The sequence below is a fragment of the Oxyura jamaicensis genome, chromosome 2, assembly GCF_011077185.1.
Source record: "Oxyura jamaicensis isolate SHBP4307 breed ruddy duck chromosome 2, BPBGC_Ojam_1.0, whole genome shotgun sequence".
NCBI lineage: Eukaryota > Metazoa > Chordata > Aves > Anseriformes > Anatidae > Oxyura > Oxyura jamaicensis.
Window position 1 is genome coordinate 42286163 of NC_048894.1, and position 25868 is coordinate 42312030.

General features: G+C 40.5%; 1 protein-coding gene across 14 annotated transcripts in view; it reads left to right on the forward strand.

Moving 5' to 3' along the window:
* RBMS3 (RNA binding motif single stranded interacting protein 3) overlaps window positions 1-25868 on the forward strand; it is a 708203-nt gene that overhangs the window by 349790 nt on the left and 332545 nt on the right. For 12 of the 14 annotated variants that reach the window (XM_035316418.1, XM_035316417.1, XM_035316421.1 and 9 more), the window contains one exon: window positions 13201-13370. In XM_035316418.1, coding sequence (XP_035172309.1) covers window positions 13201-13370 — 170 coding nt within the window. The remainder of the gene's footprint in view (window positions 1-13200; window positions 13371-25868) is intronic. The other 2 variants (XM_035316419.1, XM_035316430.1) reach the window with 1 other exon arrangement.

A 25868-nucleotide genomic window follows, 5' to 3' on the forward strand; every position in this document is an offset into this window, starting at 1 on the left:
GGTAAGCTACTGTTTCCTATGGGAACAAAACCAAAATATTAGGCATTTCAAGGATGGCACAGATATTTAACACTGGTACAGTTAAAAGACTATGTATTATTAGCCTAGGATTCCTTTTTTTTCTTTCCTCTTTGGAAGAATGCCTAAGAAGAAATGTTTTCTAATATAGATAGACATTTATTTTTCAAAGTGTGTTAAAAACATCTCACACTTCTAATAATCTGCCTCTGTATTTTGGCACATGCATCACCATATTGACAATGTTGCTATTTACTTGCAAAAAGATGGGATAGAAATCCCCCTGGCTGGATGTCTGCTACCACTCTGTGCTCTTGGAGGATTATCTATGAAAGACATGGGATACAGTACGGTAGACTTCTACATAAAATGCTGTGAATAGTAGGAAGAAGGTGTGAAAAGAACCACTGTGAAATTCTGTCCTTATAACTGAAGAACTGGGGAAGAGAAGCACCAGCTATTACTGTTGTTGCTGTTGTTATTGTTGTTGTTTTTTGTTACTGTTATTATGGCAGATTTAAAATAAGATTTTTATTTCATTTCATTTTATTTTGCTTTAATGTCAAATTAAATTGTAGAACTGATTCCCACAAGCAGAGTTTTGAGGACTGAAATAATTTGAGGACTTCCCAAATATTAAGAAAGAGGTGGGGTATTCATCGCCTGTCTGTGTGTGGCCTCTGCTTCAGAAGTCCCAAAGTGAAAGATGCACTGGGAATAATTACTCTGTGCTTGCTGTTTTCACGGCATTTCCCAAAACACCTGTTATTAGCTACCCTCAGATGTAGAGCTCTCTGCTAGGTGAGCTTTTTGTTTTCCCAAATGTGGTGTTTCTTCTGTAAAGTAACTGTCAGCTTCTATTATCAGACACTGTTAATTATGTTAAGGGAAGCTAAGGTTATACATTTAAAGATTCAGAAGTTAAGAAATGCTGGGCTTTGTGAGCCCGTGCAATTTGAATTTGGATCCTGTGTGAGTATCCATTACCATGTGGTCTTTCAAGTATTTGATTAAGTATATTCCCCTTTCCACAAGATCCCAGCCTTTGCAGAGGTATTTAGTGATAGTTCAGTTCCTTGTGCAGCGAGTAGGACTCAGACCTGCAGCTGTCTTCAGACAGACCTTGGAGATCTGCAATGCATGATGATTTTTTTTCAGTATACTTCTGCACTGTTATGATCACTGAAGGAAATTATTTTTCAAGTTTTATTGGGAAAATTTCCAAAAATGGAGTCTTGTATACTTACCTATTGTATGCAGCATTTAACGTCTGAGATTGTGACTAGACACTCCGAGTACCTACTCTGAGCACACTGCTCCTTGAAAACCTTGCCTTGATTTGCTTGGGGCAGTCAGATTGTCTTCCCCATTTTAAGAAGTAGAAAAAAAAAAAAAAAAAAAGCAGATTTGAATTTAATTTAAAATCTTGCCAGAATTGAGTGTTGACTATCTGATCGTGGCTGGCAGTGGCATTAATTGTGTAACTTCTAGTCACAGAGATCTTTAAAGACCTGACAGTTTATTTCATTTCAAATGATTCAGAAACAGGCTGCACCTAAAATGGTACTGCTTTTTCTTAGTGTTTTCTTAGACCACACTGTAGATCTCCAAAGAAACCAGGGAATAGGATTTTTCAGCATTTCTAATTCTTTTAACCAAAGGTTATTGCATTAATATAAATGCTGCTACTGCTGAAATCTATGTGGAACATTGTTGTTTAATACTGACTTAAGCAAATGACCTAAACTTGAGGTCAAAGCATAGCAAAGGAATAAAGTTGAGATATATCTGTTTTAGTAAATCCTTTGTGTGCAGTTGAATTTGATTATAGGATGTATCTGCACCTGCAGAAATCACTTAGTAGACATTTGTTCTGTAAGTAAACTTGGAGGGTTTTCTGCATATATAATGCATGAGGTGAAAGAGTTTTGTGTTAAGTAGCTCTTTACGATAGCACTGCAAGTGTTGATATTAATATTTTGAGACAGCACTTTTTTTCCAGTCAGTGAGCCACTCTCCCCAGCTTGGTGTTATCTGCAGACATGGTGAGGGTGCACTCCCTCCCATCATCCAGGTTGCTGGTGATGGTACCAAATGGCTGACCACAGTTTCAGCCTTTGAGAAATTAGGCATCAAACCTTTGACAACTCTGCTGGGAGCCTGACTTGCCAGCTATCCAGCTCATGCCTTCCTCTGACTACAAGGATGCTAAGGGAGGACCATGTTGCAAGCCTTGCTAAAGTCAAGGTAAACAACATCCACTGCTCCCCTCCCAGCAGTAGAGCAGGTCATCTCCAACAGAAGGCAAGCAATATATATGTCTATATCTATATACATAAGATATATTTTCACATTAGAATTTCATTTCCTTTTTTTCTTCCCCAACATTTTGTGCATATGAGTCTGAGACAGTGGTATTAATTGGTACTAAGACTTCTAGATTATTTGTATGTATCTGATTTGAAATATAAACATTCTAGTCACATGTTAATATTCTTCAAGCTTCTGTTCTGAAGCTTGGTACAAAATTTATTACAGAATGTATTAAAGAGATTTTCTTTCTAATTTTACTTATCCTGATTTAACTTTTGAAATGACTTCAAATGCATATTCTTTCCAGGGAAAAAATGCAGACTTAAAAAATAAATCATGTGTGAATGCAGAATATTAGAAGGTCAAAAAGCCAGAAAGCTAACAGGAGCAATTGGAGCCAATGTTGCAGTGTAGAAGGAAATTTAAGCTCTTGTTTATCAAGAAATGCATAATTTGGATGAAAAATGTAGTAAATACAGATGAATGTGTCAGAATCTTTTTATTTTATTTTACTTTCCCTTTCTGGTTGTGTCAGGAATTTTAACATATGTATCTTGTTACTCTGAATTTATTTCACTTGCAATAGAATTGCCTCATTATCCCAATTAATATTGTGTTGGATTTTACACAGATGAATAACAAAGAAACGGAGTCCTCCCATTGCAGGGCTCTTCGCCTCTGAGCTCAGGTTCCTGGTAACGTTACGCACAGCGTGGAAAAAGTACATGGCACAAAGCCCAAAATGGTTTGGGTGAAATGTCTTCAGCTGAATCAGTGTATGTTAGCCAGATACTTGGCTCATCATCCCACAACACTTAGTGGAAAATAATTATGATTTGAGGGAACTGAGAAAAGAGAGTTGTCACAATGAAATTAAGTTTCTGCATTGGTTATGAGCCACTCTAAGGATATCAGGAAAAACAGGAGATTATTCTTACCGAAGTGCAAGTTAGCTTTGTATGGATATTTTAATTGAGTCAATGTTTCTGAGTGCATGAGTCAAATGACATTTGAAACTTCGGACAAGTGCAGAAACACGAGCTGCTGTTGAAGAAATGGGAAGAGTTTGAGAATTTACTGTATAGTAAATCTAGATCTTTATTGTTGTTGTTGTTGTTGTTTTTTCGTGCTCTGAGAAGTCCTAGAAAACAGAGATGGGAGAATGTCTTTGACCAAATGAAACTAAGCTGTGGTACTGAAGAAAGAAGTAGGAATTAGAAGGGAAAGGGCTAAAATAATACTGGGTTACAGTGTAAAAAATGATGGATCTTTCATATATTTAACCAGCAGAGCAGGGTTAGATGTATTCACAGATTCAGTGATTTTGCAACAATGTGGGCATGCAGGTATGATTTTTACTTTTCAAAAGAAGTTAATTTTTATTTAAATTCTAGGAAGAAAAAAACAAACAAACAAACAAACAAACAAACAGATACCAGTCTCACTAGTTGCTAAGAAATCTTCTTCTATTAAAATATCTGGGAGACTTTCATCATTCCTTAGTCCTGTGGATATTCTCGGGACCTCCAGTCACAAAAACAAAGTGCATGCCAGGCAATATCTGCTGTGAAATCTAGTTATAGAGGGGGGGCAAATAAGCCTGAGGGTGGTCTGATCAGTTTGGACCTTTTGGCTCAGTCTGCATTTGGTGTGAACACAGGATACCTCCTGAGTGCCCGCTGGCTTTAGTGCTCAGACTGTCACTCAGTCTAAGGTATGTCTGATTTCATAATAAGCATATGAATGGAAACTAAAATAAGGAAATATTTTTTTCATAGATTAAAAGACGAATTATTTTTCTTCTTATTCTTTTCTCACTTTCACAGCATGCTTGAGCAAATTAATCCTCAAAAATGGCATCGTTTATATAAAGCTGAATTTTAAGGAAAAAAGATAGAAATGGCTGTAAATAGAGTATAATTCTGAAAATTCCAAATGTAGAATAAAGAGGTTCTCTATTTCTGCATTCATTATTTAGTTTATTTAGTAAATTTTGCCTCAAGTGGATTTGATTGATGTCTGGAAAAAAGTGAAAACGTAAATTATAGTAGATGCTTGTTAAATCAAAGAAAACTAGAGCTTTCCACAGTACCTCACATACCTGATGCATGAAATCTGGAGGTTTTGTAGGACACCAGAAGGACTCTCCAGTAACAAAGTGGAGAGTACTCATCTGTCTGAAAATCCCTTGGCATATGAGTTTAAGCACTCAGTGAATTAGCTGAAAAAGCAAGTGCTTAAATCCAAAAATTTGTCATGGCAAATCTTGGTGACCCTCCTAGGTACCAAACAAGTTGTGTGTGCCTGAGATGCTGGTAGTGTGATGCTCAAAGCTGCTTTTCTCCAGATGAAATTCTGCAACATCCACCTCATCACCAAATTCCTTGAAGGTTTGCAAACCCATTCCTTCACCTCAGTTTTCACATGAACCCACCAGTTTTGTAGCTCACATAATGGCAACTTCATTACAAATCTCACTCTGTCTCACAGCCAACTTGTTTTAAGGATGCGGGACATAGGGGCTCCTAACATGGGGTTTCAGACCCAGCTGCCTCCCACAGCATTGCTTTTGGTGACCCTGCGTGCAGCTGCCCTGGCTGCCTTCAGCGGTGCCACACTCGGGGCTGTCCCAAGCATGAGAGTGCTCAGCACTGCCTTGGCCAGCTACCCCCATAGGCTGATGCCTAAATCCTAGCTGCTGTTATCAGTCTTCTCCCAGCAGTATCAGCTTACTGTCAGAGGGCATTCTAGCTGTCCTTTAAATGACATTACAGGCATCTGTCTCATGAGGTTGGCTCTCTCCTGCTCTCCATATGCAAAGAGTTAGGTATCAGCTGTAATGACTTGTACGGACACTTTTTCTAAGAGCTGTTTGTTATCAATTACTTGTTAAAGGAGCTTGCACTGGAAGCCAAAACGTGGTGAGACTTGTGATGGCTCGTATTTTCTGCGGGCACCCTCTGGCCCCTGGCCTGGGAGTAGCGTGTTGCTGTAGCCCAAAGGGCCCCGAGGGAAGCATGAGCTCCAGCTATTGCAGAATGCCCCAAACTCTGCCCCGATGGCATCACGCTGTTGTCTTTGGGACAAACCCTTCCCAAACTCTGTGTTCTGTGGATTGGTTTGGCCGCAGGAGGAGAGGCACAGCTCATCTTTATATATAAGGCTGGGTGGAGGGGGCCCTCTACACACCTACAGGAGTGTTGTGGCATGGTGGGGGGCTGTTGGGGACTGTTCATGGGGAACTCTGCCACCCCTGGTTCCTCCATCCCACCAATTCGTACATTAAGTGGCAGATTTCCCACTGAATTCTTGCATAGGAAAGACAAACTGAGTAAATCTCTTGGATTTTAGAGGGGGAAAAAAAAAAAAAAAAGAAAAAAAAAAAAAGAAAAAAAGAAAGCAAACCTTTTTAGTTGGTCTTTTGTTCCACAAAACGCAAAAACATCTGCTTCTGATCTCTGCTCACCAAGTTCTTGTGTGGAGAGGCAAGATTATATCAGATGTTCTGTTTCTCTTCTGTGCTTTAAGTTCAGTTTTATGTGATGGGCTTTTGTTATGCTCAGGTTCTTGCTTCACTGTTGACACTGTGGTATGTGTGGACTGGGTGCAGAGAAGCAGTACAACACAGCACGTGCCTCCTACGTCTCATTTCCAAGACACTTTTAGTCTGCCACATGTAAACAAATACCCAGAGAGTAAATTTAGCTTCTCAGAAGCAAAGCCCCGTTTGGTTTTGCAAACATTTGGTGAGCTATATGATCAGATTTTCAGTCTGCGTTTTTATTCTAAAACTTCAGATGGACTGAAAACTCATCACCATAGCCCAAACATGTCTGGAAATGTAAACACAAATAATAATCTCTGCTTACTTAAAGTTACTATTATCTCATTTTTTTTCACCACAAAGTTGTTGTATCACAGCCAGTAATTGCTGTCATATTTTGATCTGTGATTTCAAATATTCTTGCTGGGGGAATTGCAATGTCTTATAGTCCAGATTACCTGGATTTAGTACTTTTAAGATCTAATTTCTGTTCACATTTAGTTTCAGTACATCAATAAAATATGAATGGATCAGCTAATGAAGCAATAACAGTAATTTATGTCAAAGAATATAGGTTATTGTTTACGAGTTTGCCAACTTGCCAAAATACTTTATCCAACGGAAGAGTTCTCCACCCGTGCTGGGAGATAAATAATGCCCCAGGAAAGGTCTGCCGCTGGGGCCTCCTGCCACTACGTACACGGGAGGGGACAAGGCCGGGGAGGTTACTTTCCAGAGCGGAAAATATTTTTTGGTGACATGGCTCTGTTCCTAGCCTTTGGCTTTTTAGTACGAAGGACTAAATTGTACCTTCCTGCCTGGATGTGAGAGGCCCTAAATCCAGGGAAGCTGCTGTAGTTTTGCTCGGAGCCTCAGGCAGTGCAGGGGGAACAGAAAATCACTTGTGAGAGATAAGTAGTTTCATTGCTGGTATAGCAAAATGTAGGGAGGAGAGGGCGAAAGGCTGGTTTTGGTGCCTTTACAGCTATATTTTTGCAGTGGCCAAAACCAGGAAGCAGTGTTGGTCAGGGCCTTCTTGGCCTGCAAATGACGCTGTCCATCTCCATGTCCTTCCTGGGCCTTGCACTGTTTTTTTTTTTGCTGTGGCCTGCTCATCCTCAGCAGAGATGGCCATCAGTCTATCCTAATAATACGTTCTCTAATCCACTTTGTTCTTTAAACTTCATCACACTTCAAAATCAGCCGCTTTCCACCTGACCAATTTGCTTTTGAAGTTTCCCGTTAGATAATGGTGGGAAATTGGGTGCTGTACAGATCGACTCCACAGCCGAATGAAATATGTCAATCTTAGGGGAAACAGAAGATACCGCGATCAGCGAGAAACAACAATGAAAAAAATTGAGCTTCTGGTTTATGTCAACCTGGTTAACAATTGTAAACTTTCTGTGCTCTTAAAGATAGCCAAGAAGCTTGTTTTTAATGCATTTGCATGCATTAAATGGATGTAGAATTGTATAAAATGAGACATACGTTGCAGGTACAGTCCAATAAAGGACTTCCTCGTCCCTTAGATGCTTCCTATGTATTGTCTACCTCTAGCTGTTTATTAAATGCTACAAGGTAGGCAGTCATGATTTGAAGAGAAGTATTTTAGGGCAGAGAAGATCGAGCTTAAACTGAGCTAAATTCTTCCTCAGTTTGCACTTTATGGAGCTTCCATGCTTCGTGCTGGCTTCAAGGAAATTGCGAGCCTCAGGAGTATTTAGCCTACTAATTTCAACAACTGTGTGTGTGAAACAAAGATCTCAAAATGCACCTTACTGACCCATCAAATTGCAGTTTTAATCTGACTGTAGAATGACTATTGTGCCAATTAGAGGACTTTTATTTTTAAATTATTGTCATTTTTCAGAAGTGATTTTTTTTGTGTGTGTGGGAAAAGTAAAGGTAAGCCAAACATAATGACAATTCTTTCCTATGGACTAAAGATACTGTTTGGAACAGAATGGTTAAAAAAATGTTCAGTGTATACAAGAAGCATAAACAAGAGAGCACTTGTCATTCAATAATTCTAAGTTTCATTTTCTTTTGTAAAATATATTTATATATATATTCCATGAAAAAGCTAATTCACTTGGCATTTTATTTTCTTAAGCTTTGAAACAATTTCATTCAGTTTAGGTATAGGGAAGCAAAATTACTGTATGCAGAAATTGTTTTTGTCTACAAAAGAATCGTTGTTAAGTTACATTTCTATATTTTCCCTGGTTTTAAGTCATATTGCAGTCCTCAATAGTCATTCATCCAGTAATCACAGGGCATTATATAAGCCACGTAAAGGTAAGGAAGAATCATTACAGGTGGCTAAACTGAGACATACGGAATCTAAATGACTGGCTTGGGGTGGCACATTGGAAGAAAATTATGACTTGAGCTCCTCTGACTGCAGCCTTTCTAAAAATGCACAAGGTTTCTGTGTTGCCAGTTCCGTTGTTCATCTCTTATTCACTTCTCTATTCTACCTTGCTGTAGACAAGAAATACATTTTACCTTGTGGTGCTGTTTCTCGTTGAGGATGTCAGCCTAAGGCAGGAGAGTTGCTGTGTTTTTCATCTAATTCTTTTTATTCTATTTACCCTGCCTCTCTGATTTCTCTTCAACTGTGATCATCTTTGGCTTAATATGAGATTTGTCATTCTATCAGCTACAAAACCCCATAAACAGGCCTGTAAGCTGGTGGCATCCTCTCATCATTGCTATAATTGGCCAGCAAGAACCCTCCAGTTCTCAGAAATTACTTCTTTGTACGGTAGGGTGTAAACAGAAGAGAGTTTTGCTAGTGTGAGCTGTAAACTGGTATTTGCACAATTTATTTATATTTACTTCGCCGTATTTTATCTTTTCAATCAGGAGCTAAGGGAATTGAGTTGCAATTGGACTCTAAGTGAGATGAAGCTAACAGCTGGAAAACACTCTGTTCTAAGTGAAATGGATTGTGTGTGTTCACAATTGGTTAAATAACACATGTTTTAATGGAGAACTGCATGTTGGAGTCATATATATATGTTTTTATTAAAAAATATGTACTTTGATAGGAAAAGTCAACATATCAGTGTTATTAGGGAATCTTTCCAAGATTTTGCTTTCAAGTGGATAAAAGAGTACAAACTTGGGATAACCAAAGGTGAATACAAACAAATTGGCTACTCCATTAGCATAGCTGTCCAGCTGCATCCTAGGCTCTGAGGCCACTCCAAAACCACAAGCCCGACTGCCTCAGAAGCCTGCCAACGAGCCAGCTGCTGCTAATAAAGCAGACTCTACAACTTGGCATCTGGGGCCTGTGATTCCCATCCAGAAGAAATTGTATGTGAAAAATATTTAAAATTTGTCTTTTTAAAGAGTGTATTGCTTTGGAAGAAGAACGCTTTAGACTAAACTTGCAGCAAGCAAAAAACTACATAAGAGTGCTGTGGTTGCCATGGGAAGAAAAATACCGTTCTTGAGTAAGAAGGTTGCATGTTGGAAGGAGGAGTGCTGTTCGTTTTGTAACCAGAGAGGCTTCTGGTTCAGCATTTCTGGGTTATTGAGTAAGAAAGACCAAGGTGTCTTATTATTCATGCTTAGCTGTGCGCATGGGGCACTTTGTTTCAGAGGGCTCACTGCTAGGGCGTAAGAGCAAGGGTGTGTTCCTGAGCCTGCATGAGAATTAAGCACATTAATTTCTTACTTTTAAATAATGAAAAAGAAGAAATTTCATTCATTTTTCAGTGATGAAAACAAATCCTATTAGCCAGCCATGCTAAATTAATAAGCTGCTTGGAATGATCTGCAAACCAGTTCCTTCCCCCCACACTCCCCATTGAATAATGAAGCATGAGAATTGAAAAATGAGTTGGTTGCGTTGGTTATGTGAAAAATTAACGGCCAAGTCGTCTCCGAATTCCTGCTGCCTTTTGAAGTAAACCATGTAGATTTTGCATAATATTCTTTTTTTTTTTTTCCCTAGTGCTGCAGGTCCTGTGCTTGGCCATGCTGGGAAAACCTCTTTCCCAGATGTCTGCAGTTGGTGGCAGGGTTTTTTGAGCCAGTGCTGTGCTCCTTGTGGCTCTCGCGGCATGGAAGTTAACTGCGTTAACTGTCTGCAGCCACGGAGGGAGCCCATGTCAGAACCAGACCCGAATTACCAGCCATCAGGTACATGCAGCTGCCCCCCTTCAGCACCGTCTGGGATGCTGCAGCGAGCGGGCCGTATCTTGGATCATCAGCGGGTTGCCATTCATTTCTTTCACTCTCCTTATTAGGTGGAGATTAACAAAAAGAGCCTGTGCTCATTTGGAGGCGAAATGCATACTTCTGCCATCAGTCGTGTGCTCCTCGGCTCAGGAAACAAGAATTCAAAGCTTTCTTCTGACCTGAAGCTTTTAGCCTGGCGAATGGCCAGAAGATGTCATCAGCCCTAGTGCAGGCAATTTTGTAATCTTTCTGCGGACGGTGATCTGGGGTATTGGATGTGCATGGAAATTACTGTGGGCTGCAGTGCCTGAGATTTATTAGCGGAGAGAGGGTTGGGAGTGTAGCAGCGCTTGCTGGTCTGAGAAGGTCAGCAGCCTCCAAAGTGGAGTACGGCCGCATCTCTGCCAACCTGTAAAGCATCTCGCTGGGTGCTGTGGTGAGCCTGGACATTTGTTGCAGCCTTGTGGCTGCCGCAACTCTAGCTTGAGAGACCTGCTGTCCCATGGCCTAATTCTCTGGATGTAATGAGGACTTTTATTATTATTATTATTATTATTATTATTATTAGCGGTGGCCTTAAAAATCAGTGTAAATGCAATTCAGGTTCACTTCTAGGTCCCCATTCAGCTTGCTGAGGGGGATAAAATGGTTTAGGCTTAAATTAGAATTAGGCCCCTAGTGCTTTCCTCTGTGTGAAGATAAAGATTTTACAATAGAGTGAAAATTGCCCTTTATATTTCAAAGGTATATTTCCCCTTTATTATTATTATTATTATTATTGCTTATTAGGTTGTTGTGAGAATAGGCCATTTATTCATTATCCCCTGCTAAGACATATATAATAATAAAAATTAATAATTAAAGTACATAGCACCTTATTGACATGCAGAAAATTCTGTCTTTGTGTCCTTATGTCATTCACATGCATGCAGTGTGTATGTTAAACTTGGAAGTAGGAGGGTAAAGGAGTGAGAATGTTACCTTGACTTTTTTTTAACATTACCAATCCTGAAAATTACAAAATTACCATGGGGTGTTTCCTGTGCTGGTGCTATGCTAAAGCTAAATGAATGCTGCAGTCGCATTTACCTCTGCCATGGCCCCGGAGCGTCCAGAGATTTAAATATGCTCTCAGCCAGGATGTTTTAAGATGCATGCTCTTATGCCTTTGGTGGATGTTACCATTGTCTGCAGCGTGATCACAGCTACATTGTGGAGCTGATTTCCCGGCCGTGCCCGTGGCACTGGGACACAGCCGAGGCTGTTCCATGTGCTGGAGCTCGGGGCTACTGCACCAAGTCTCTGTGTCTGGGAATGACATTGAAGCTCAGCTGGATGAGGATTACCCAGTGGTAAACTGTGTGTGCAGGGAAATACGATCTGTATGCATTAAGTGCTTTTGATTGTCAGCAAAACTATCTGCACAGATACTGGGGGATGGAAGCACGTTGCCCTTTCTGTTTTACTGGAGATCAGAGTGAATGTCATTACTTGCCACTGTGGTGATCCCACTGTCTATTAAGCTGATTTTTCCTTTTAGTGGATCCGACTTGAGTCGCATTACAACCAGGCTGGATTGTAGAGGAATTGTGTTGGCCTAACACTCGATGGTGTGTGCCCACCGACCTGGTTTACATCAGAGAAACTGGTGAGGAGGAGGGAGAAGGCAGCAGGAAAGGCATCACAGCAAGCACAGTGCTTTGTGTTTCATCAAAGCTTCTGAGCTTCACCAATCACTGATGCTCCCTTTAAGTTCTCTCTCTCTTTTTTTTTTTTTTTTTTTTTTGACTCATCTAGGTAAAAGGGACTTGTTTGAAAGAGTTTGAAGCTACTAATTTAAAAATATCCTCCTACCAAGGCTCTGATTTCTTTTGTACATAATTATGAGCACTAAAGTAGGGCCACCGAAATGAAAGGGGCAGTTGATTAGCATGATCAGAATTACTTACAGCCTTCAATATTTTCTCTATTCAGGGCCTAAGTGCAGAACTAGCATATATCAAAAGTCACTAAAGTGTCACTGCTATGATAATGAAAATTGCATATGTTTTGCCTTTATTGGGCCATTAGCACACCGTGGTTAGCTTAGCATTGGCCCTCCATTTACCTGCAGCTGCATCCATGCATAGTGCCACCAGAATATGCTGATCTTGCAGAAACCAGCTTTTCCCGACCACATCCCCCAGCTCCCCAGCCTTCTCTCTCACCTGTGCCTCAGCTTTTCCACGCAGGTCACAGTGGTGGCAGGAGCCACCCTCTCCCTGCCAAGCCCTCTCTCCTGGCAGGCACTCTGTTGCAAGCAAGCACGCTGATGGTCAGTGAGCTGGGGATGGTTGAAACAGCTCAAATTCACTGCTCTTGCCACATATTGGAGGTGCTTAGGTAATTTTTATAGCCTGAGGGTGCGTCTTCTTTCAGAGCATGTATTTTCCAGAGCATTAGGAGAGCATATTGGTTTCCCTGTGGGAATGCCCCCCTTCTGAAGTGATGCTTCTCAGTGGTTGTGTGTGGTTTGTGGTTGTTCAGATGTGGGTAAGTTCCTAAGGGCGGGAGGTGCTATCCTGACCTTATTTTCCAAGCCCTGTTTTTGGTTGTGAAAGCCATCGGTAATGGCAGAGTGTTTCCAGGCTGCTTTGTTTCTTCCCCTCTCAGGCTGCCTAGCTCCTTGCCACCTGGCTCTGTGTGTACTGGAGGCTCCTAGTATTTAGGAAAGATTGCTTAGGCTTCTGGTATGAGCTCCCATACCTATCTGGCTAGATATTCTTATTTTTATCTTGGAATATTCTTAAAGCAGATCGTGTTTAACTTATTTCTGTAATGCTAATTACTTCTGAGTATCCCTCATTTCAGAGCCTAATTTGGGGATCTAGATAGTCTCATAATCAAGCTACTTTAATTCCATTTTAAACAATAGCACAGAGAGTGAAATAAGGCACTTCATAGCCTCAGCCGAACCCCAAATCTTGGCCCCGTTTTGCGTTCTGAAGGGTGTTGCTGGCCCAGGTTGGGTGCTTGCACTATGGGAGTGGGTGGCTGAAGGGGAGTAGGAGGACAGGAGGGGAATGCCCTTCATTCATAGCTACCCGCGCAAAGCACTGTAACAGGCTCTTTTCTGTTTTTGTTTGCAGCAGTCCTATGCACCAGCTCCCCACCCCATGGCTCCTCCCAGCCCCAGCACAAACAGCAGCAACAACAGCAGCAACAACAGCAGCGGAGAGCAGTTGAGTAAAACCAACCTGTACATTCGAGGCCTTCCACCCGGCACCACTGACCAGGACCTTATCAAGCTGTGCCAGCCGTAAGTGCAGTTAAAATACTTGGTGTCTTTGGGCAAGAAAATCTTAAAGCTGGCCTTTCGCTTAACACTTGTGTTTATCCACAAAAAGGTGTCGGAATCCTGATAAACTTGAAGGTTAAGCATTATTCCTCAAGTTTGAACAGATAATGAATGCCTATTGAAAACCTTCTGAAAAAAAAAATAAAAAAAAAAATTGCATGGCAAGAAAACCTCCCTAATGACAGATTTTACAGTTACAATAATCTGTGAATCATAACCTCGTGCACAACAAAACATGGGTGTTCCCACCTCAGTCATTTATCACATCTTTCAATTGCTGTGTCACACGTTGCTGGGCTCAGAGATTGAGAAGTATGAAAACTGTGGAAGGTGTCCTTGTAGCAAACATCTCATTCCACTGAGAGGTGATGATGTAGAAACTAGCACCTTCTTCTTCCCTGTTGATCTCTAGAGCCATGTTTGCAGATTCTACTGATAAATATCAATTTTGTTGTGTTTTAACGCTGTTAAAAATGGAAAGGAAGTAGGAAAGGAGCTCTTTGCTCCTCATGCATCATCAACAGAGCTGTTTCCAAAAACATTACAGCTGGCTAACTGTCCTCACTCTGATTAGTGGACTGGACTTCCGATGTCTTGATTATTATTGATGATGTGGGAGGGGGATAATTCAGTTTGAGTTTCCAAGCAGAGATCACCTGGGTAGAATTTAAGATAATGTTTTGTTGTGTTAAAAATAAGAATGTTGAGAGATTAAAAAAAAATAAAAATCCACCCACTCTTTGATACGTAACTGCAGTGCTTTTGTCATACAGTGGTCTCCTCTGAAAAACAACATCTCTGATATTTTTTTCATTGCAAATCAGCATTTCAAATAGGGATCAAAAATGGGTGTTGGTGAAGTAAGGAACAGTCTGTGGCTGATCTACTGACCTGAACCCAAATTGCTGTTGTTTTAAAGTTTGGAATATGAGTAAATATGTAGTGGGATGTTACATTTATATGTCATTCTACACTTCCTGGTTTTCACCAGAAGTGCTGAAGAACCTCCCAAAATATACCTTATGCATACCTGACTGAGTCAGAGTGGAAGTAGAAGCCTTGTTGAAGTGATATATGAACTTTAAGAAAATGATGTTAGCTTGGGACTCTTCCCTGTGACTTTCTGTTGCTGAAGTCAATACAGCTTGAAGTGGTTCACTGTTCACAGGAGCATAGCATGCTGGTGATTTTTCATATTGGATGCAAGTGGAATTGTTAGTATACCTGCCTGACATTTGTACGAACCATATCCATTGACACTTCCCACTTGTGACAGTCACAGATAATCCCAGTTCAAGGGCCAGATCCTCAGCAGGTATAAATTGACTATAGCTCTGCTGACATTCGGAAAGCTATTTTGCTAGACATCTTCTTGCAGCCTGACCCTTTCCAAGTTCAGACAAATGCTTTCAGCTGAGCAGCTGATCAGGAATGAACTGACTATTCCTACAGGAGCCTCATGGCAGCGGCGCTTAGTACTGCAGTCATGGTGTGAGGCGTAAGATGACTGTGGGTTACTTGAATCCAGCTCAGAGTGCGTGTCCCTACCCCTTTGTCCTCATATGGGAAATGCACACCAACTGAGAGTTTCCTTTTGGCAAATTCCTTTGGCAATTTTTAATGTGCTCCACTAAACTTAATCTGGTCTGTGATTAGAGGGCTTTGTCTTGCTATCGTGGAGTTCCTGTGTGAACAGATGCTCTTTAAGAAAAATGCTGACATTTATTTTGCTGATTTTCTATCCTTTGGCTGAGTGGAAATGGGGAGAAACCAGATAGTTGTTGTCTTTTTTTTTTTTTTTTTTAAAAAAAAAAGTACTATAAGTATTTATCAATGCAAAAGGGAAAGATGACATAGGAAAACTTAAATATATGAAAATAGAAGAATTTGTCATGACAGCATGTAGATTCTTAATAGTTTGCAGGACATTTTCTTTACCTTTGCAGATGGCTACATTGTAGAGATGGATTAAGGTCTAGATCCTAGTTTTCTTAACTGTTTCGAAAATATGCAGTATGTATAACAGCAATGTGCTGCTACATGATCAAGACATACATTTGTGTCTTTAGAAGTGGCTGTCTTTTATACACACTTTCTCTTAGCTTCTAAGACTGGGGTCTCATCACACAAATGAAAGATAATACATGCACGAAAGACTTAGTGTATTAAGTATTCACAAAACAGCAGAAGGTGCTAGTTTGTAGGCTTCCTGCATAGAAGTAATGGTGTAATTTGTTACAGGATATGAGGTGAAAATCTGAATTCTGTAAACCACCGTATTATTTGCAATACAGGGTTTTTGGAGAGCTGCCTTGAAGGAAGGTATTCACCAAAGCTAGTTTATGGACACTGGTTCCCCTAGGCTAGCTGCCAGTGCCTAAAGTGAGCTCTTCTGAACCCATTTTCTCTGCTCCAGCATGAGACAAGGCTGCCAGCAGTACAACTGTCACTTGCATTGTCTGACATTTGGCAGGTCTGAGGAATGATGTTCTAAAAACACAATATTTCTCTCTCAGAAGTACAGGGAATGCTGGAAATGCTTGTGGCTATGTGTATTTATCATAGCACATCCCATTTCCAGGTTTATTCCAACAAGAAGGCCACCTTCTATGTGATGCCTAACATTTTTTTTTTTTTTTTCTATTTAATTGCTTTTTGCCAGGTGGTTACGGAAGAGACGCATTTTCATCAGATTTTTTTTTGCTAAACTGAGGGTCTGTCTTGGTGAATCCTGCCTGCTTTTCTGTATTTCTGCTGTGTGTTTTTAGGTGGTATGTATTGCACGTTAAACAGAAAACAGCAGACTGGAGTACCATTGATGCTTGAAGTGCAGAGTCCATTACACATGGTGTCAGACATTTCTGACAAATGTTCCGACACTATCAAACCTTTTATCAATTTAAGAGTAACCTTGTCACGGTAATCTGTCAAACTGTTCATATAACTAAAAGAAAACAAGTCATCATAGGCTGTACAGTAGCTGAGTAAATAAATAAATAAAAATGCTACTGGAAGATTTTCTTTCTGTATGTGGTTGAGATCCTCGGTATCAGGTTTAACATGTTTCCAGCAAAGTTTCATCAAATTCTGTTTTGCAGTAGACAGCTGGTAAGTTTTACTGTACCTTTTGGAACTTTATGCAATGATGCTGTCAAAGGTTACATTGAAAAAGAGTGAATAGGACTATTTAGCAAGCAAGAATATGTTACTCCTTTATGTATGTATCTTTTTCCTGGATTTTCATAAAAAGAGAGTAATGAGACTTCCAAAAGTGGATCTCTCTTAACCTTTCTTGATGTTTATTTTTATTTTTAAAGAGGCTTCACACCCGTCTGTGAGCATATTGATCATCAGAACTTGTTAATCTAAAAATTTGATTTTAAATATTCCATGAAAATAATTTTAGATTTATTACTGGCATTTATTACTGTGAGGTACAGTTACTGCTCTTGTAATAGTATGATCCATTCTGGTCAAAATATGCTCGTCATCAAAAGGAAAGACAACCAACCTTAACATACAAAATTATATATTACAGAGAGAAATATATCTCTGTACAAACAAAATATTAATAATTATTTGAAATATTCAGAATCTGTCACTCATATTTTCATGCATGGTATTGTATTTGATCCAGAAGAGTTCCAAAATTCTCTTAAAAACACACACAGATGGCTTAGTTCCCCGTTGGTATACTGGACACATCACATTCTTTCTAAGTATGTCCCAGTGGAGGTAGACTGAAAGAAAACTCACACACAAATTAAACATTTGAGCTTTATTACTTTGAAACATTTTTCATTTCAAAAACTTGCAGTTTCCCTCTAAGGATTTTGGTCTTTCTGTCTGTCTTTTCTCACGTGTGCACTGAAGAAGACAGTCCTCAAACTCTTTAAATAGATAAAGTAATTTTTGGAAAACAGAATGTGAGTTTGGGAAAAGAAATTAAAAGTACTTTTTTGTGTGTCATGTGCCCTATCCCCCCTCCTCCCCCCACCCCACCGACTAACAAAAAATTCTGAAAAGTTGGCTTAAAAAACAACATTTGACTAAAAGGAAGCAATAACAAACAAGCAACAACAACAACAAATCCACATCCTTATGCAATGCACTATTAAGACATTGGAATGTATTGAAAAAATAATCCCTGCCAGTATTGAGTAAGTCATGAATTTTTCATGCCCGGTCTATAGTCTTAAAGAACGCTATTTAAAACTTCTGAAGCCTGATAGTTTCAGCTTACTTATGTTTTTGTCCTGATTGAGTCCTCCCTGCTTGCACCAATAATGTACCTTCAGCAATCTTCTATTTCCATCTGCTTTGTTCTTGTTTGGGTTAGCTATCTCATCGTCCTTCAACAGGTCTGGACTTCTTTGTGATCCAGGGTAAAAAAAAAAAAGGACTTTTAATTAAATCACCAGTGGTAATAATAGCCATACCTAAAGAGCAGCAAGTCTGCATGCAGTTTAAACTGTCTTTTGTGGACAATGAACCAGAATTTCAGAGATATATTTGGTATTCTAGATATGGGAAATCTATACCAAATTGTGATTGCCATGAGTGTTTCTTTCTCTGAGTAGTTTGTAGATCCATATCTTGTACAGATTACCCAAGATGTGTTTTTGTCCTTAGTATGCTGTTGTATTTATGTATTTATGGCTGAAGGTGTCATGATTTGTCTCCTTGGCAAGTCATCGAGTGTGAGACTTTAGCCTTTCATCCCATGCAGAACGTCCTTGTTGTTGTCCCTGTGGAACCTCTGAATAAATATTCCGACCGCTGCTGTTTGAATTCTGCTAAAGGGCTAGCCCCAAGGATAATGTAACTGTGATTATTAATTGAAAATACACACATTACTTAAATCCTGGACTATTTTTGAAATGAACTCTGTGCATTCCTTTTGCCCCCACGGAAAACTGCTGAGTGTGTTGAGATTTCAGTGGGGTTCAAGGTGCCTTTCAGGACAGGGTCTCTTGTTAATAGCTGCAACAAGTACAACATTTTCAGTTAGTGTGAGCTTTATGGCAAGCTCATGATGGCCAGTTCTGCCGTGTGTTAAGGCAGCAGGAGTTTGAAACTCCTGGCTATTCTTTTCTTATTTTCCTTTTCTTTTGTGAAAATAAATTTGTTTTATATGAGAGCTGCTGAAAAGAATGTGTGGGGAAAGAGCTTCCTCCCTTTTCTCTCCTTCTGCATCAGAATGTTAATTAGAAATTATTTCTGTGAATTATATAAATTTTAACCTAAGTAAAATCTCCATAACAAGTTCAAAACCAAAAAGATCAAAAGAATTCCTAAAGTAAGCCCCATGCTCTGCAAGGAACTTTTATCCAGTGTAAATTGATGCTCTTATCCTGGCCTTGGTGAAGACAAAGCACAGACTATCCGTGATGTGTAGCAGTACAGTGAATTTTTTGATTAAAAAATAATAATAAAATAAATAATAACAATAATAAAATATATCTTTGGAGAGTAACATACTGTCCTTGTTTCCATAACATTGTATACGTAAAAGCAAGGTGTGCTGTGGCTTCAGTGCTAATTCAAGTGGGACCAGGTAATCCACATCTCTCCTGTAATTAGCATCACTCGACACCATTGGTCCGCAATACTGCAGACGCTCAAAGGGCATGAGGGTGAGAGTGCTCACTCAGTGGGATTAGCTCATATAGGAACCATGGGGCATCATATAGGTTAGTTCCTGCTTATACCTTAGTGGGTGTTTTGGGTCAGTATGTCCTGGTAGTACGAGAACTCTGAGAGAGCTGTGGAAGTCTGCTGAACAGATCACTGTTCATGGGAAGCAAAGATATGTCCGTACTTCAAGGGGAGGCAAAAACAAGCAGGCAATGAATAACAAAGCATGAACACATTTGCTTTGTTTTTCCAAGTGAAATCAGGACAGGAAGGCCTTGGGAAAGGCGTACCAGTGGACGAAATCAAGCAAAGGTGCCCCGTTGGACTAAATATGGTGACACAGAGCAATGAGGGAACTACATGGGTTTGTTCCTCTCACTTTAATGTGTCTGTTCAGATCAGGCTGAAACACACTGATGGGTCTGCTTGGGGATATCTGTATTATTCACAAGTACTTTCACTTTGTATCAGGGACTTCCTGAAAGAAGATTAAGATGGGTAAGAAAGAGAAGAAAAAATGAATTTTGGGTTAATTTTAGGTCAGCAACCTAATGGTGAACATAAGGATGCCTCAAGTAGACACAGAAGCAGAGTAGGAACACGACATTGTGGATATGATTTGTTATTTGTAGCACTGAAAACGTCTTCATAGTAATGGTCCTTGCTAACGCTGCTAGAAACACTTAAGGGTTGCTCCCTGTCTCCAAAGTTATGCTTCGGTGAACTTGAATTACGCCGGAGTTGTTTTGCAGTTTTGTACTCAGCTATACAGACAGTACCTCCTTGCAGGGTGTAAATATGGGCGTGGATGTGCACAGGTGTTTTTCTACTTCACCTGTTATTGAAAAAATGTTTGTATATTCATTCCCCATTATAATAATCTCCAAATGTCTTCTATTGTTTAAAAACAAACATTAAAGTTGCCCCAGTAAGCAGCGAGACGATCCTTTTCTTACCTATCCTTTTTCATCAGGGAAAACAAAACCCTAGGTCAGCAAATGCCCACAGCAGTACAGAGAGCTCCATCTGGGATGTGAACGTTTGCATTGTCAGGAAGAAAGGCAGAAAAATAATCTGCGTAAAGTAATAAATGAGCACCTGCACTCTTCCCTGTTTTGAATGTGCCCGTCTTTTCACTGGAGTGTGACAGAGTGTCAGTGAGAGTTTCTCATCTCCTTTCAAGCTGGATGAACCTGATTTAATGGAAGATAGGGGAGGAGGCAGCATTCTCAGACACTGCTGCTGAAAACATTTCTTCTGATGAATTTTAATTAAAGTCCTTGGGAAAAAAACACACGCACACACAAAAAACTGAGGGTTCATAACAGGAATATTGAGTCTTCTGTGTAGCTGTGTGAAGGGCATGGCTATAACAGCCACTTGTTTTGCTTACCATGCAGGAGGGGTGTAGAGATAGAAAGAGGGCAAACACACTTAATGAGCTGCTTCTGACCTGTTCTGAGATTGTGTGTTCCCAGTCTTTCCTTGTCCTCCTCCTTTCGACATTTCTCCAGCATATTTTGTACGCAGCCAGTCAACCATGGCATCACCATCCATGAGGCTTTCTTCCCCTCATTGATGTAAGCATTTAAGAACCTGAAAACACTCAAAACTTAAAGAATATCCAAAGGACAGACAGGCTCTGCACAGTGCATGTCTGTCAGACAAATGTCTGGTTTTGTAATGTGGGTGTTGCTCTGTTGAAGAGCCATCATGATCGTGAGACCCTACAGAGTCTGAATTTTCCAGTCCCTCCCAAGGCGTTTGGTAAAACTTAGATGCTCAGTTTCTGCTTATCCAGTGAGGAGGTTCCTTCAATGCACTGATGATTTGGCAGAGGTTGTGGGTGTTTGCCAGCACAGTTTGGTGCGTGTGGAGCCAACTACATGGGAGAGGCTTTTTTTTTTCCCCCTTAACCTCTCCCCCTCACCCCATTTTCTTTCTCCAGGATGATCCCCCTCTAAAAATGGATATTTCTGTATGGCAGTCAATTGTTTATTAGTTTTGTTTATTAATTTATTTACCACACTGCCGTGCTTTATGTGTTTTTGTCTTTTATGGGAATTGTGGCAAGGAAAGTTTTGGTTGTATTTGGCTCTTCTGTTTTGAAGAAGCTGCCGTCTTTTAGATTTGTTTGCATTTTTGGTATTAGTTGTCTTAAATTTTTCACTGTCTACTTCAGTGGGTCTTTCCGAGCTGTTGTCTTTAGAGAAGTGATAGCAGCAGTTGGAGGGCAGAAAGAATGGCTGTGTCAACGCACAGAGTGTGGAGAAGGAAGTAGGAAGCTCTCCAAGGGGGATATTGGTTGTCCTCTGTAGGAAACACCAACTTTTAGAGGACGATGGAGACACCATTCATGTTCTGACATTTGTGTAGCAGAATGTTTCTGCTTTCTCTAGAAAGTGTGATACAGATGATGTTCCTACCTGTTTGAGAAATATATTGTCCTAAAACTTTGCTGTAAGGAAACTATGCCAGCAACGCTTAATAACCCCCCCGTTCCCTCCCTAAACAGGAATAACCTGGGCGCTGCTTCCAGCTAATGGCAAGAATCTTAGGATGTGGCTGTAATTTCTATACAAGCGGAAGTGGCAGGCCAGCTTTGATGGCAAAGCTATTGAATATTATCAGCACTAAAACAAAAATGTCATTGTGTTCAGCTGCTAGACTTTCCCATACCATTCCAAACAAGCATCGACAAGAGCTCTGTGCTATGTAGCATGCAATGTTCTTCATTCCAAGTATTTGGTAACTTCCCAGAATTATTTGTGTGACAAGCACTGCACTAGATTTATATTAAAAGCTAAAAAGTCTTTGATTTTTTTTTCAAACGATGTTCACTAGAGAAGGAATTTCTTAGAATTTTTGCAACTGCGTCAGAGGTTTTCTGTCTGCTTCGTTATAAAACAGAGACCGGAAAGATGGAATGTTTTCAGCTTAATTTTTAAAAGATGTTGATCTCACTGAAAAGGTTTTCTCTTTGGCCATGTATTTTCTGTGCCCCCATCACGAGCTGTAGGGAAAGTGGAGACCTCAGGATTCTTCTTCTGGTTCTCTTGGATTATTGGAAAAACAACTAGTCTGGTGGCAACCTCAAATAAAGTAAAGAAGGTAACAGCCATCTGACAATTTAGGTAATTTAGGTCCTATTCAGAAAAAAGCTTTCTGCCAACAGATACCCAGTGTCACGTGAGCTTTGTGGAAGCACAGCAGTCTCTTCAAAGAGCAGTTATTGCAAGATCAGAGCCATGTTATTGTTTCAGTGTCATACAGGTAATAAGTGTGGCATTTATGGCTATTACTGCCTGGTGATCACATTAAAAAAAAAAAAAAAAAAAAAAAAGGAGCGGGGGAAACAGACATGCTCTCCTTACTTCAGCTTTTCAGTTCAGTATTTCCATGTACTCCTGGGATTATAATCCAATTATGAAACTTCAATTATTTTCTGTAATTCACTGATTCAAAATGAACATTAACTTTTTAGCTTCTTTATAGTAGGCACCTAGTAATTAAAAGGGATAAAATAATTCATGGATTCATACAATTTAGGATCCAGAAGAGACCAAGGGATGATCTAGCATTATTTTCTGCTTGATTCAGGTCCTTAAATATCCCTCATTTGCTCTCAGACTGAATATAGCCATTTATTTATGTTAATAGTATCTTCCAGAAAAACATCCCTCTGGATTTGAAGATACCAAGATAACCATTGAAAAACAATTGCAAACCTACCTCTAAGGCTAGCAGTTTGTTGCTGTGGCTAGACATGCTCCCTGTTCAGAATTTCTGACCAATTTCCAAATCAACTTTCTGGGGTAGATTTTCACCTGTTGGTTCCTGGTGTAATCAGATCAAAGTCCTTTTAGATTCTCTCCCTCTCCTCCCATTTTCTTCCCAGATGTACTTACGCACTATAATCAAGTCACTTTTCAGACTTTTTCTTTAATAATCATAATAGATGGAACTATTTAAGTCTGTGATTACAAGATAGTTTTCCCCAGTCTTTGGATAATTTCATCAAGGACTACTGATGACATCGGGGTCATTTAAATGTTTTTAAAAATAATCATTTGAGGTTAGAAATCACTTCCAAGTTTATAGAGATTAGTATTATGTGTAGTTTATGTAGTTGTATTTGTATATCTTTAAGTGGAGGAAATGCAGCACTGGAATATCTGTGCTCCTGAGCAGGACAAGTGATGCTCACAGGATGACCCAGTGTTGGAGCAGGACTGTGGTGAGGAGTGCGTGCTCTGTGGAGACTGTGGTACCCTGGCACCAAAGCTGTGTCAGAACCAGAAGCTTTTTTCTCCACCTCTGAGGTTTTAATTACCTTTGGTCATAAACCAGATGTCTGTCCATCCTCAGCTTTGCGTAACAAAAACCCATCCAATGAGAAAACTGCAGCACCCTTGGAGTTTCATTTTGCAAAGCTAGAAATTCAGATCTAAGCCACACTGAGTTTAATTTTTTTTTAGAACTTAATTTCTCTACAGATCTTTAATGTTTCTTGTCCCCTCCCTTTTACTTAAATCAACATCAAATTTAGGATTGTCAGTTAAATAGAACACAGTTATGATGTTTTTAATTACCCCATGATAACTTAGCACAAATATTTTAATATACAGTCTATTAAGTGCTGTATGAACTGCATGACAAATGAATTCCTATCACATATATAATCATACAGCCAGTTCAAGAAGCTTGAAGGGTTCATATGGTGCAATCTTCAGACTCCCTGAATAAAATGAACTCAAAGCAATTGCTTCTAAATGGGAAGGAAAACTGGTGGCTGCAGTGGGACAAAATGGAGTATGACCAAGTAGTCATTAGGGGGATTTCAATGAAAGAAGGGCAATATACTCCTGGCATGATTTTGCTCATTACCTACTGTAAGAATAGGACTAACATGACTGCAGGTCTTACAGATGTGGGAGACAGACAGTAATGCTGCAGCTGTTAAATACTGTCAGCACTTCTAGGGTCTGTAGTTGTTTCATCTCTATTTTCTGTGGGTGGTAAGAAAAAGCTGGCTTTGTGGAAACAGGGATTTGCTGCCGTTAGCTCCTGTTAGGTTCCTGCATTTGTTTGGTTGTTCTTACCACACTTTGATGTAAAGAACCAAGGATTTCTCTTAGCTGGGAGAGCAGATTGTTTGTCCCTGATGTGCAGTTCCCTTGGTGTGCTGGGGACCTGGGGCTGCTGCCAGGTGAGTGGGAGCAGCGCAGTCCCCACTGGTGCTAGAGCAGGGTGGCTGCAGCCAAACCAGCCAGCATGCAAGGCATGAGGATGAGGCAGGTCACAGTGGCAAGATGGGGGCCTAAAGTACATTGCAAATCCATGGGTGTAGAGGTTTGCCACCACATTTTGGTCAGTATGGAGCCGACAACATGGAACAGCCTTGAACTCCTCATCCTGTGTTGTTTTTTTTTTTTGTTTTTTTTTTTTCCTCCTTTACCTCTTTCCCCCCACCCCATTTTCTTTCCCCAGTGTGATCCCCCTCTAAAGAGGGTTATTTCTGCACAGCAGTCAAGCCCATCATTTGCTTACTAACCACTGGTTAGCGGGGCAAGTGTGCTGGTGAGAACAGTGTTAAATCTCCTGTCCTAGGATCGCTACGGCTAACGCACCCGTGGCATTTTAATCTCTCTGCAAAGACTACTGAAAGGGATTTTAAGGACCTCGCCACTCATTAGTAGCTGTCACCAGCGTGCGAGGCAGGCTCTCAGCAGAGAATTTAGCAGCCCTCCATTGCACCTGGAGTCGAAATGTCGCCAAGCAAATACATCTCTATTGCATCGGCGTGCCAAGTCACGGCGGCACCGCACAGGACTCGGGATGCTGAGCCTGCGAGTGGGGTCCCAGCGCTGTCAGCAGATTCCCGGGGCTGGGCACTTGTAGTTTGGCCAGGGCTGCTGCTGCAGCAGGCCATCCTGTGGGGCTGTCGAGGCAAGCTCAGGGTCAGGCCCTGTGCCATCAGTGAAGTGCCCATCACCTCCTAATGAGGTGGCCCTCCTGTCCTGCTATCAGGAGGTCTGCAGCTGCTCTGCTTAATGGTGTTTAGTAACAGCATGTGCAGCAAGGCGTGCTCTCCTGTTACACGGAGATGCACTAATGCTGGCATCAAGAGTCGCTGGTAATTCAATCACACCCACAAAAATGATATTAGCAACATTAAAGAGTTGTGTAGACTAGCAAAAGGCAGGAAATTAGAGAGTTCAGGCTTGAAACTTTATCCTGAACTCACCCGTGTTGGGCTGAGGTGTTTGGAAATTTCCATAGAGCACGAGTTTGTGGAGCCTGCAGTGGAGGGGATCGTCCTGCTTGTCTGCAGAGGATTTCCTTGGCTAGCACCAGGCAGCATAAGCGAGAATTATGTAAAGAAATCCTGGAACAATTTAGAGAGCATAGCTGGACAATGTGAGCTTTAAATGTGAATTTCTTGGCATGGGCAGTTTAACACCCTCCCACCTCCCCCCCACTATTGCTGAAGTGCTGCATCAGGCTTTAGCTGTGTTAACTTTTTTCAGACCAAGTTGAAGTTTGGTAGCTAAGACCCCCTCCTGATTTCAGAACTAGTGTTTAGGGATTGCTTTTAGCTGTTGTTTTCACCTCCGCAAGGGTGGTGGTTGTTCAGTCACTGAAAAGCTTTGTTGGTTTTTAATTTACCCTTTGATTTTAAGACACTGCTCTTATTTGTTTGAAGTAATGTCTCTGGAATGAAGCTGAATTCTCAACAACATACAAACAAAAACCCTATCACCATCTTTGGGCCTTGTTCATCTTTTTCCTCTTCTCTAGTTCTGCTGAAACACAACTGAT